The 12,622-nt window shown below is 35.5% G+C and overlaps 1 protein-coding gene and 1 long non-coding RNA gene across 2 annotated transcripts; one reads left to right on the top strand and one right to left on the bottom strand.

The window, feature by feature from the left end:
- Positions 1-2,788: 2,788 nt before the first annotated feature.
- Positions 2,789-10,524, bottom strand: LOC100372499 (tubulin, beta, 2-like). Its single transcript, NM_001184890.1, is given in 4 exon segments — positions 2,789-3,832; positions 5,075-5,190; positions 8,294-8,513; positions 10,410-10,524. Coding segments are annotated over 4 exon segments (1,344 nt in total). The 5' UTR covers positions 10,467-10,524; the 3' UTR covers positions 2,789-2,881.
- LOC146742754 (uncharacterized) lies at positions 9,966-10,968 on the top strand. Its single transcript, XR_014929731.1, has 2 exons — positions 9,966-10,069; positions 10,225-10,968. It is a non-coding gene; the product is annotated as an uncharacterized LOC146742754 (long non-coding RNA).
- Positions 10,969-12,622: the final 1,654 nt, after the last annotated feature.

Raw genomic sequence — 12,622 nt, 5'->3', positions numbered from 1 at the left:
TGAAGGTGGCTTGCATCTACACTCAAAGCACGTATGAAAACGCAGCGTATGAATCGAAGGAACGAAGTCCCCAAGAGCATATGGGTATTTTGTTTTCAACTGTGAAAAAATATATATTTTGTTAATTAAATTAGACAATGTATTAGTATTTGTGTTGTTGCAACTTGAATGTATTAAATTTTTTTCCTTCAACATTTTAGTCCACTCCTTTTCATACAGCTTGCATCCTTTCTAAATTATGGGCGCTAATAAGTGGGCAGTCACTGTTGCTATGTCACTCATTACTGATAAAACATTGTTTATTACATGTGATGTCACCATTTGAAACTTGAAAGCAGACAGGGCACTTACTGTAGAGGTAAATTTGGTTATCTAACATGAAATACAAAGCAAAACTCTAATTTTGCAAAGCTTCTTGGGTGAAATACCTAGGCAAGACTAAGCCTTGTTTTTTTTTTAATATGAATAACGACTGATGGTCAATATTTTTAAATTGTTATAAATATGTTTATAAAATAAGGTACAACTTTTCACTGCATTTGAAACAATTTTTAAAAGATCGTAGATTATGGGTCAATACAAAAAGCTAGAACTTATACAAACCAGTTGAAACGTATGATTTTTGCAGAGAAAAATCAACTGTTTTTGCAGAGTAAATATGACTGACTTAGTTTTCAACCACAGGAATACCCCCCAAAATATGAAAATGTTTTGCTATAGTGGAAGAAAATTTTGTTTTTCTTGTGCAGACAGAATACTGGTAGTATGCAAATTTTCAGAGGCTGATACAAGCTTGTCACACATGTTCTTGTCGGTTATATGTTCATTTTAAGAAATGTACAAACTCAGTTTACATAGTACATTAAGGAAAAGTTGCACAACTCGTGGTCGAGACTCAACCACTGTTGGAATTATCAGAGAATTGCATTACCATACCATTGTTTTTTCATCTACACACTTTGTTGGTACATGTATTATAACAAAAATGTATACTTTCAAAATTCTCCCACTCATTAATCATAGGAAAAACACATTAGAATATGGTGCCCAGGTTACAGACCTGCATAATGTAGGATTCACTAGACTTTATAGTACACAAAAATGTACTTTGGGTACAGGCACAAATTTGTGTTCTAGTCAGTTTGTACAGGTCAAATTTTGGACATTTTAAAACCAAGTTTATAGCATGCTTAGCAACTTACAACTGTATAACAAAGTAAACTCAGAAAGAATCCTTGTGTTCTGATGTTATTGGACGCATGAAATGTTTAAATATTACTAAACTTGCTAGAATTCGTATACCATACTCAAACTGGCAGCCATAGTAGAAGTACTAATTTGCAAATTATAGCATTCTTAGAACACTCCCACTATTTCAGCCTATCAGCATCAAGTAAATGCCTTGTGATGGCCGCTGACAGACAGAGGAAACCCTTCAAATGTGTTCCAGCTAAGAAGTCTAAAACAAGCAGCCTCTCGACTGAGATAGCTCCGCTGTTATGAACATTTCAATTAAAGAACTGAAGATATTAGAAAATATACAATATGTATAGCAGTAGAGAATTAAAGATATCATTACAAAATGAACAAATCTGAGACAGGTCCACTTGTAGTACCTATCTATGTATGTACCGGTAATATCAAAGCAATTGGACTTGCGGTTTTCAACAAGAATTCAAAAATATCACTTTTTACCAAAAATGACAAAAATATTCATCAAAATTAGAGAATTGAAGATATCATCACGAAATGAACAAATCTGAGAAAGGTCCACATGTAGTACCCATATATGTAATATCAAAGCAATTGGCCTTTTGGCTTTTAACAAGAAGTCGAAAATACCACTTTTTACCAAAAATGACAAAAATATTCACCAAAATTAGAGAATTGAAGAAATCTAAGAGAGGTCTACTCCAGGTACATACACACCAAGTATCAAAGCATTCAGGCTTGTAGTTTTCAAGAAGAAGTCAAAAAAGTAAAACATTGACACGGATGATGATGGACAATCAGTCACTCGTATGACAAAGTCGCCAGCGGAGCTAAAAAGTTCTAGTGTAGATCAAACGACTGCTTAACCACAAACTATCAAAAGTCAACAAATCATTAGTCTTGCTTAAATTAATTTGGTGTATCACTATGATATACAGAAAATGGTACATGCAGTGGGTAATCAGAGTCCTTGGTAATTATTTAGTATAACCATATATTTTGGCCCAAGTATCTTTTCTCAATGAATATAAGTACAAACGTAGATGGTTTATACAAAGGGATAAAGGAAAATTTCGGTAATCTCTATGTGGTTGTATTTATATCACTACGAAAAGATACTTTATCTAAAACATTCGGTTATATTACCGGTAAATAATTACCTACTACCATTTTCAGTATATTTCACAAATTTTAAAATCTGTTTGGTGTGTTTGTTGAAACTCAAAACACACAAGATCTCCTACATGTACTGTGATTTTGTACAGCAGTAATTTCTTGTGTTTATTTATGTAACACAAGACATATACAATAGAATGATGGTTGATCCATATCCTGCTAAATACACGTCAATAAGTGTGTGTATCCATAAACAAACTAATGCTGGCAACTTTTTGTTTGGATGGGAAATTGAGTGCTGGATGCTATCACTGAGGGACCTGGTTCAAACCACTGGCACCTATCGCTGCATGATCTGGTTCAAACCACTTGGACATAGGACTGCATGATCTGGGGCACAATTGTAGTGAATAAAACATGTAATTGGCACACCACCTTCACACCATAAATAACACAAGAATTCTAAGTTTAAATTTATTCACATTGTTCTGAATTGACAAAGTTAGATGCTTCTTTATTTACAATCAATATACATTATATACTGGTACATGATTTATGCAGCTTCTTCATCTTCACCTTCCTCCTCATCAAATTCACCCTCTTCCTCAGCTGTTGCATCCTGGTATTGTTGGTATTCAGAGACCAAGTCATTCATGTTGGATTCGGCTTCAGTGAATTCCATCTCATCCATACCTTCACCAGTGTACCAATGCAAGAAAGCCTTACGACGGAACATAGCAGTGAACTGTTCAGAGATGCGCTTGAAGAGCTCTTGGATGGCCGTACTGTTACCAATGAAAGTGGCAGACATCTTGAGACCACGGGGTGGAATGTCACAGACAGCGGTCTTAATGTTATTTGGGATCCATTCAACGAAGTAGCTGCTGTTCTTGTTCTGAATGTTCAACATCTGCTCGTCAACTTCTTTCATAGACATACGTCCACGAAAGATTGCAGCCACTGTGAGATAACGACCATGACGTGGGTCACAAGCAGCCATCATATTTTTGGCATCGAACATTTGTTGGGTTAACTCTGGTACAGTGAGTGCACGGTATTGCTGGCTACCACGGCTAGTTAATGGAGCGAAACCAGGCATGAAGAAATGCAGACGTGGGAATGGTACCATGTTGACAGCCAATTTACGGAGATCGGCGTTCAATTGGCCAGGGAATCGCAGGCAGGTGGTCACACCACTCATTGTCGCTGACACCAAATGGTTCAAGTCACCATAAGTAGGAGTGGTCAGTTTCAATGTACGGAAGCAGATATCGTAGAGGGCTTCATTGTCAATACAGAACGTTTCATCAGTGTTCTCAACAAGTTGATGGACTGAAAGGGTTGCATTATATGGTTCAACAACAGTGTCTGATACTTTTGGTGATGGTACAACACTGAACGTGTTCATGATGCGATCTGGATATTCTTCACGGATCTTGCTGATGAGAAGTGTGCCCATACCAGAACCAGTACCGCCACCAAGGGAGTGAGTCAACTGAAAGCCCTACCAATGAAAAAAAAAAATTTGTTAACATGTATAACATATGTACCAAAGTTAGGTCAAAAGAAAACAAATTGTGTCATTCTTGTAACACGACCTAGGTACCCTATTTTCACCGGACAAGAACAAATTGTGCCAGGCATTAAGATTTTACAGATATTGAAAACTTTGCAAAACTGGGTAATGTAAACAACTTTAGACATGATACAAAAATGAAATCCAGTTATAACCAGGAACAAATATATATTTAAAAAAACAAACAAGCAGCCTCTTGGCTGAGATAGCTCCGCTGTTAGCAATGCACATTTCAATTAAAGAACAGAAGATATTATTAGAAAATGAAAATTTTCAACAAGAATTCAAAAATATCATTTTTCACCATAAATGATTGTGGTTTTTAACAAGAAAATATCACTTTTTACAAAAAATGACAAAAATATTCATCAAAATTAGATAATTAAAGATATCATTACAAAATGAACAAATCTGAGAGAGGTCCACATGTAGTACCTATATATGTAATATCAAAGCAATTGAACTTGCGGTTTTTAACAAGAAGTCGAAAATATCACTTTTTACTAAAAATGACAAAAATATTCACCAAAATTAAAGATATCATTACAAAATGAACAAATCTGAGAGAGGTCTACCCAAGGTACATATACACCAAGTATCAAAGCATTTAGGCTTGTAGTTTTCAAGAAGAAGTCAAACAAGCAGCCTGTCGGCTGAGATAGCTCCGCTGTTAGCAATGCACATGGCAATTAAAGAACAGAAGATATCATTATGAAATGAACAAATCTGAGAGAGGTCCACATGTAGTACCTATATATGTAATATCAAAGCAATTGGACTTGCGGTTTTCAACAAGAAGTCGAAAATATCACTTTTTACCAAAAATTACAAAAATATTCACCAAAATTAGAGAATTGAAGATATCATTACAAAATGAACAAATCTGAGAGAGGTCGACATGTAGTACCTATATATGTAATATCAAAGCAATTGGACTTGCGGTTTTCAACAAGAAGTCGAAAATATTGACACGGACGACGCCGCCGGACAATCACTCATATGATAAGCTCCGCTCGACAAAGTCGACAGCGGAGCTAAAAATAATCTAAAACCACAATTTTTTTTTTTATTTGCCATCACAACTTTTACAAATTCTTACAAGTATGATTTTTAAAATTTATGCACGATATAAATAACAAACAGTATCTTTGAAATGAAGTTACATATTACCTGTAGGCAATCACAACTCTCTGCTTCTTTGCGGACAACATCTAATACAGAATCTACCAACTCTGCACCTTCTGTGTAATGACCTTTGGCCCAATTGTTACCAGCACCACTCTGACCTGTGAAATAAATAATGTATCAATGAATTCAATCAAAATAGAATGTCTTTGACATCTTAAATCTTTCATGTGTCATTTGAAGTTTGTGGTGTTAGTATGATTATCGATTAGAGTGGTTTTGCAGTTCTTGCTGGTTGTATGATGGTCAATACAAGACATTCATGTCTTTACTATCTATGGCTAATATACAAGTGTATGGCAAATTCTAGAAACTGAAGCCAGTTTATTTAAGCATTTTTGAACAGCATCTTTAATTGAATCATGCAACTAAGGCATGTGTTTATGTATTACTTGATGTGGGATGTATGCGTAAAGTTTGGCCTAGTTGTTACCAGCACTGCTCTGACATATGAAATGAACAAATCTTGAATTTCAAGATATTGAAAGTAAACACCATATATCAACATTACTGGTCAAATCTTACTTTCACCGCCATGAGTTGTTTGCAATGTGCAACATTAGATCAAATCATTTTCATGACGATTTGCTGTTTGGCTAAATGTTTGCATTTAAGTGAGTGTTATGCCACGCACTAGACACACCAGTGACTGTGTCCTGACATGTGAAAATGTGTCAGTACATACATTGTTTAATTTGTTTGGATACAATACATTGTGATTGGACGGAATTAATTGTAAGGTAGTTGCATCTCCAAGTTTTAGTAAACCAGAGTTTGATTTAGGCTGCACTATTGCGCTATAAAATTTGGATTTGCACAATTTTTCAACATGTGTGCACCATCAGGGGTGCACGAAAACAGACAAACAAAACATGTTATAAAAGGTAAAATTTTACGACAATTCAGATGTTATGGCATCAGGGATACTTTACAGCACTTTGGTGCCATGTGCAAAATGATATCTTGTTTTGTGTGAATTTGCATTTGAAAAGAAGCATGTCAACCTCCAGCAAAATGTCAAAGGTTACTCAGCAAGTTTATGACTGCTAAATCTGACGTTGATACACAGAGTGGGTGTGACAAGGTTACAAATGTCAGTGAAGAATTGCAAAGTGGCACTAGCAATGATCGCAACACAAGTCCAGCTGTTATTGTAAAAATGAAATAATAAATAAATAAAAATAAATCAGCATTGTCCACAGGTTAGTAAGTTAACTATAAACGATACAATTTTTAAAAATAGCAGCAAATGTTTTGTATTCAATAATATTTTAAACATGGTATTGTTTCTGATTCTCATAAAAAAAAGTTGTTACCGGTTGTTCGTCGTAATTTTTTTGCCCCCCCCCCCTTCCCTCAACTAGTTTCAGTACACCTCACCTGAAGAAATGCAATTTTTTTTTCATTTAATTCATAATTTCATTATTTATGCGTTTTATTCATGTAAAATGCACATTCATTTTAGATAATATTTTATTCCAGACTTTCTTTTCCTAAATTTATTCACATTATATTTAATTAAATTGAAAGATATAAAATTAAAACTTTTTGACATAACTGATTTCTAAAAAGAATATCTGATACCAGTGTTCTCCACAATCCAAATTAGCTGGTGGGCGGCCTAATTAGCATGAATTTGCATATCAATTTGCATATCATTTACATACAGCATTCTCGCATTTATGACATGAACTGCAATACACACTAACTTATTTACTATTCTCTTTTTAATTTAATTTTAATAATTGGAACATGTTACAATTTTTTGAAATACAAACAGATTGGTCACTATCAATATTTACGAAATGCAAAAAGTTTGAAATCGGTGATTTATGCGTTCGCAAATTATTCTGCGTTCATGAAATGCAATTCGAGTAACCAAGAGCAAGTACAAAACATAATTGAGTTATAATGTAGAAAATATACGAGATGATTTGCCCACGAAGCCAAAACAGACAATTAGTCAAAACAAAATCCATAACATTTTTATTTGTGGCATCAGTACTCACCCGTGCCGACGGACGGTAAGATGCATTTACGCATGTACGGCCACGATACGTTGCGTTTTCACACATTGTTTTGGAATTCAAGAAAAAAATGCTAGCAATCGGCAAAATAAAAGAATCTGATATGTTCTCGAAAGATTAGACATAAAAAAATAGATAAATTGAAAAAAGTACGTGGAAAAGATAACTAAAATATTATTCAATTACAAATACTCGCGGTAAACTAATCCAGCAGCCATGTTTGATGTTTATTACCGCTTTCCGAATTCAGTACACGAACACCCAGAATGCGCTGTTCCCCTATGCAACTTAGATACTAAATCGTTACAGCGCCAACAGCGGTGGGTAGCAGACGGTCGTTGAATGGGGTAGGCCAAAAGGTCATCAGTTTGCCTTCTCCATGCTGTTTTCACAATGAAAATCGAGCGAACGTTGTAAATACGGCTAGAATTAAAATTTTTGTTCGAGTTTACATGCAATCTGCTAATATATTTGTTTATTTTCTGTGCATATACATTTCGTACGTATTTACTTTTTTTCGTGATCGGAAGACGATTATTAAAAATACAGCTGTAAATTGAAACCACTGTAGTTGCGTATCGTGAGCAATAAGTGGCAACAATGTCGGGCGACAATGAATTCAAGCGATTGACACATTGCCATGAATACACTTGATAACTGCTTGCAGACTTCCAATGGACATTGTTTATGTTTGGACTGTTGAAACAATAGCAAAATAAAGGGTTGGGCAACTACTCTTTTGTTTAGGCTTGGGAAGAACAATGCAAGCTTTTTACAAATAATTTCAGCTGGATGTACGTTGGTGGGCGGGTGTTGAGAGTTACTGGGCGGCCGTAAAACTTGATGGGCGGGCCGCCCGCCTAAAACCCCTTGTGGAGAACACTGGATACATAAACAAGCATGTTCTGAAAATGTAGCGAGTTTATTCCATTGTTTTATTATGTTTTTTATTATTTGTCTCAACTAAATGCATGAAACACACCAATATCCTCATTCTGTTTTATATATATTTACATCTGAAAATATTATGACCCTTTATTCTGATGATGGCCCCTTTTTTTAAAATCCGAGATCAAACTCTGGTAAACCATCTACCCCACCTATGCATAAACATATAATTGATACATCAGACACAGAATTACTTAACAAATATCAATAGCCAAAATGTTAAACTCACCGAATACAAAATTGTCTGGTCTGAAAATCTGGCCGAAAGGACCAGATCGGACAGAGTCCATGGTACCTGGTTCCAAATCCACCAGGACTGCACGTGGAACATATTTGCCACCAGTTGCTTCATTGTAGTACACGTTGATTCTTTCTAACTGAAGATCAGAATCTCCATGGTAGGTACCAGTGGGGTCAATTCCATGTTCATCAGAGATAACTTCCCAAAACTGTTGGTTAGAAACAAAAATATTCCAATTATTTTTCATTTATAATTATAACCACTAGTCAGCCAATTTCAAAAATAAATCTCAAAAAATAATTGTTGGAACAGAATCGACCAGCATAACTTTGAGATAGTGCTCAATACATACGAAATGTGTTTTTTTTTTAATGCTAATTTTGGGTCAAATATGACACCATTTGTATCCAGTATCAACCATGTACCAAGTTTGGGGAAATCAGTCCATGTTGAACTTTTGAGATACTGTAATGAACAGATTGACAGACGGACGGACAGTGCTAAAAATAATTTTAAAACTGCCATTCGAAATCTCAGTTTGACAAAATAAACAGAATGCACCAATCAATTCTGTATGTTCTGTATTTTGGTTGTTTTATTACCCTAATTTAGATGTCAGGGAAGAAGACTTGGTTCTTGAATAGGCATGAAGAACTGTATAGTATACCATGTCTTATTGAAATGAAAAATATGGGTAATTATGCAAATTAGGTAATGAATATCGAGATATTTACCCAAAAATTATCAGTTCTGTGCATTGACATTTATGTACCAAGTTTTATTGTAATAAGATTTAGTACTACTCTCTAACATACAGCATTAAACCAAACAAAAAATTTATTGCACATGTTCACATGTGTGCAATTGAGCCGACTTGACTAGTTTGGTTAACAATCGTTATGACTGGTTTTAATTGGTCCTGCGTTGATTTGTATATAAACACTAAACTAAGCCGGCGTTGCTATCGGCCGCCTTGTTTCATTGAAATACTTGCAATGAATGAACAGGGTGCAGGTCGAGACTTGCCATTTTAGGACGTCATAAACTAAATCGGCATGGCACACCCTTATCTTGTTCATACATGTTTCAATTCCAGCTTTTTTGTAACTATGTCGATAACTCGAACAATTTAGAATTTACATTTCCGTCTACTACATATCCATGAACATATCACCTTGCTTATACATGTATAAAATTGTGTGTTCTTTGGTGGAAAGTCAGTTGATGTTTGGGGGGGGGGTGCACAGACTAAAGGTTCAATAGTGAATAATGACTTTGTTTTTCATTGTATTTTAATGCTGGATATTACTAGTATTAGTTGAAGTTCCAAGGTTGAAGCCTCGAATGAGAGAACGTGATTGACCAATCCGCATGTCGGTAGAATTCCAAATTTCATTTAATTTTGTTGTTATTTCAGAACACTAAATTCTTTCTGTATCAGAACAAAAATGTCTTCGAGACTCGAGACCGTTTAGTCGACGTTGGTTGACCATTCTCGACGACTAAATTAGAGTGCCATGGAGGCAGGGACTCTGCGTTGATGAAACTACATTCCCTTGCCAAATATCATCTTGTCAAGCGCAGTTCATATGCGCGTGTCTGCACAAAATTTGGTAAAAGTTGATCTGCGCTCGACAAGATGACATCATTGTCAGGAATAGGTGTCTGCGCATGCATTAATAAAATGGCCGCTGCTAAGGAGTGGTTACCTTGTTGGATTTCGTGATATTTTCACCAAAATATACAGGATAAAGATAAGCACAGGTAAATAAATATTGACTGGTCGACTAGAAATGATTTTGTTGTCATTCGTTGCGAGTTTGAATGGTAATGATTGATGGGAACTTGAACAAATTTTTTTTTTTTTTTTTTTTTTTTTTGACGGACGAAGGTTTTCTAACTTGTCTATTTTTTTTTAGTTCTAGGAATATACAACTTAGGGCGATTTTGGTTCTAGGGGCGATTTATGTCAAAACTACGAACCAAGCAACGTAAAGACTGCCTGTGAGTAAAACGTGATTCCCTAAAAGTAACGGCGCCATAATACAGTCCTCGGAATCATGTACGTAATTGCGATACAAAAGAACAGAAATATCGATCTTACCTTGGCACCAATTTGGTTACCACACTGACCAGCCTGGAGATGTACAATTTCACGCATACTGAAGAACGGAGCAAAAATATTTCTTGAAGTTACAGTTAGAAACGGCAGTCCAAATGTTCAATCACGGTCTGCGGTTTTCAATCGTGGTTTGCCAAATGAACTTTGTGTTAATCCGCACATAGCAAGATAAAATAGTTCGACGTTAAGTGTTCAAAATAAGTGATAAATTCTGGTTTTTAACTGGTTTTATTTTTTGAAAAACGGATAATAATTTTATAACTTTCATGTTGTGCAATTTTGACACACAGCCTTTAAGGATGATAACGTCCACTGACGATGTCTATGGCAACGTGAATGAACGCGTGATCCGTATGCAAATAGTATTATTGTTTCACTTAAGAAAACTCACTCATCACTCCGCTATTATCTGTAGACATGACGCAGTAGTTATATTATTCGGTCCGGGAGTTATGTGTTTTGTGTATACACCCATGTAACCGTTGGCAACATTCACCAGAATGTTAAGTGGTTAATAAAATAAATGAAAATGTAATTAAAATTACCTTATCAATCTCAAAGATTTAAAACGAGATGTATTTACGATCCCGGTCTTGCAGATTTACTGAATGTGACCACCCGGAGTAAAAATACTCAGTTGTTGACTGTGTTACGACGTTAGACAGCCAGGGCTATTCACTGCATTTATTTTACCATAGACCTTAAAAGACAAGGCCTATGATTTTACATACAGCGAGCATATCATTGTATGAAAAAATACAGTTCACAAATTAGTAGAAAATTGCTCAATTTTTTTTCGGTATTTTTTTTTTACAAGCAGGCATTTATGCTGAACCATGCCCTTATTTAGTAGTCAGGGGCGATGCCAAAATTAAAAATCTTGGGCCGAAAAAAAAAACATTTTTGAATAAGAATTCAAAAATGGTCAAATTCTTTTGATGTGCATATCAATTTACTCGTCTTGGCGAGGAGGGTTCAAAAATATATAGTTTGACCTAGTTTTGACCTTGCGTTACGTCACAGTGACCGAAATGTGGAAAGGTCAACACACTTTTCGTGACCGGTCAAACTCATAAAATCTGTCATAATCATCCCATTTACACAATTCTGGTGTCTAATTATATGATTTCTTGCATGAAAAAGTCGATAAGACAACTTTCATAGACCATTATGCCAGTCTTTGCTATGAAAACACAATTATGTCAGATAAGATGGGTCTATTGATATGGGTATTGGCATCATAATTATTCATATATATTAACTGGCCTAGTTTACATCGAGGACCTTTTTTTATTATTGAACCAACAAAGAAAAACGAATACACAACAGAAAATTAGAAAAGTACAACACATAACAATCAACTGAGTCTATAAACTATTTACATAATTCAATATACCTTTAAAAAAATTACATGTCAAGTGAACCTAACATTAACCCAACTTTGTCTCAATTTCTTGTGGCCTTCCAGATTATAAATGGCGATGTCTGTCTGGTAGTTACACTTTTCCAGATTAGAAATGGCGATGTCTGTCTGGTATTTACACTTTTCCAGATTAGAAATGGCGATGTCTGTCTGGTAGTTACGCTTTTCCAGATTAGAAATGGCGATGTCTGTCTGGTAGTTACGCTTTTCCAGATTAGAAATGGCGATGTCTGTCTGGTACGTAGTTACGCTTTTCCAGATTAGAAATGGCGATGTCTGTCTGGTAGTTACACTATTCCAGATTAGAAATGGCGATGTCTGTCTAGTAGTTACACTTTTCCAGATTAGAAATGGCGATGTCTGTCTGGTAGTTACACTTTTCCAGATTAGAAATGGCGATGTCTGTTTGGTAGTTACACTTTTCCAGATTAGAAATGGCGATGTCTGTCTAGTAGTTACACTTTTCCAGATTAGAAATGGCGATGTCTGTCTGGTAGTTACACTTTTCCAGATTAGAAATGGCGATGTCTGTCTAGTAGTTACACTTTTCCAGATTAGAAATGGCGATGTCTGTCTGGTAGTTACGCTTTTCCAGATTAGAAATGGCGATGTCTGTCTAGTAGTTACACTCTTCCAGATTAGAAATGGCGATGTCTGTCTGGTAGTTACGCTTTTCCAGATTAGAAATGGCGATGTCTGTCTGGTAGTTACACTCTTCCAGATTAGAAATGGCGATGTCTGTCTGGTAGTTACGCTTTTCCAGATTAGAAAT

Source organism: Saccoglossus kowalevskii, chromosome 6 (assembly GCF_978046115.1).
Source record: "Saccoglossus kowalevskii chromosome 6, keSacKowa6.1, whole genome shotgun sequence".
Taxonomy (NCBI): domain Eukaryota; kingdom Metazoa; phylum Hemichordata; class Enteropneusta; family Harrimaniidae; genus Saccoglossus; species Saccoglossus kowalevskii.
Note: the sequence above shows the minus strand (reverse complement) of the source record. Positions and strands in the feature narration are given on the sequence as shown.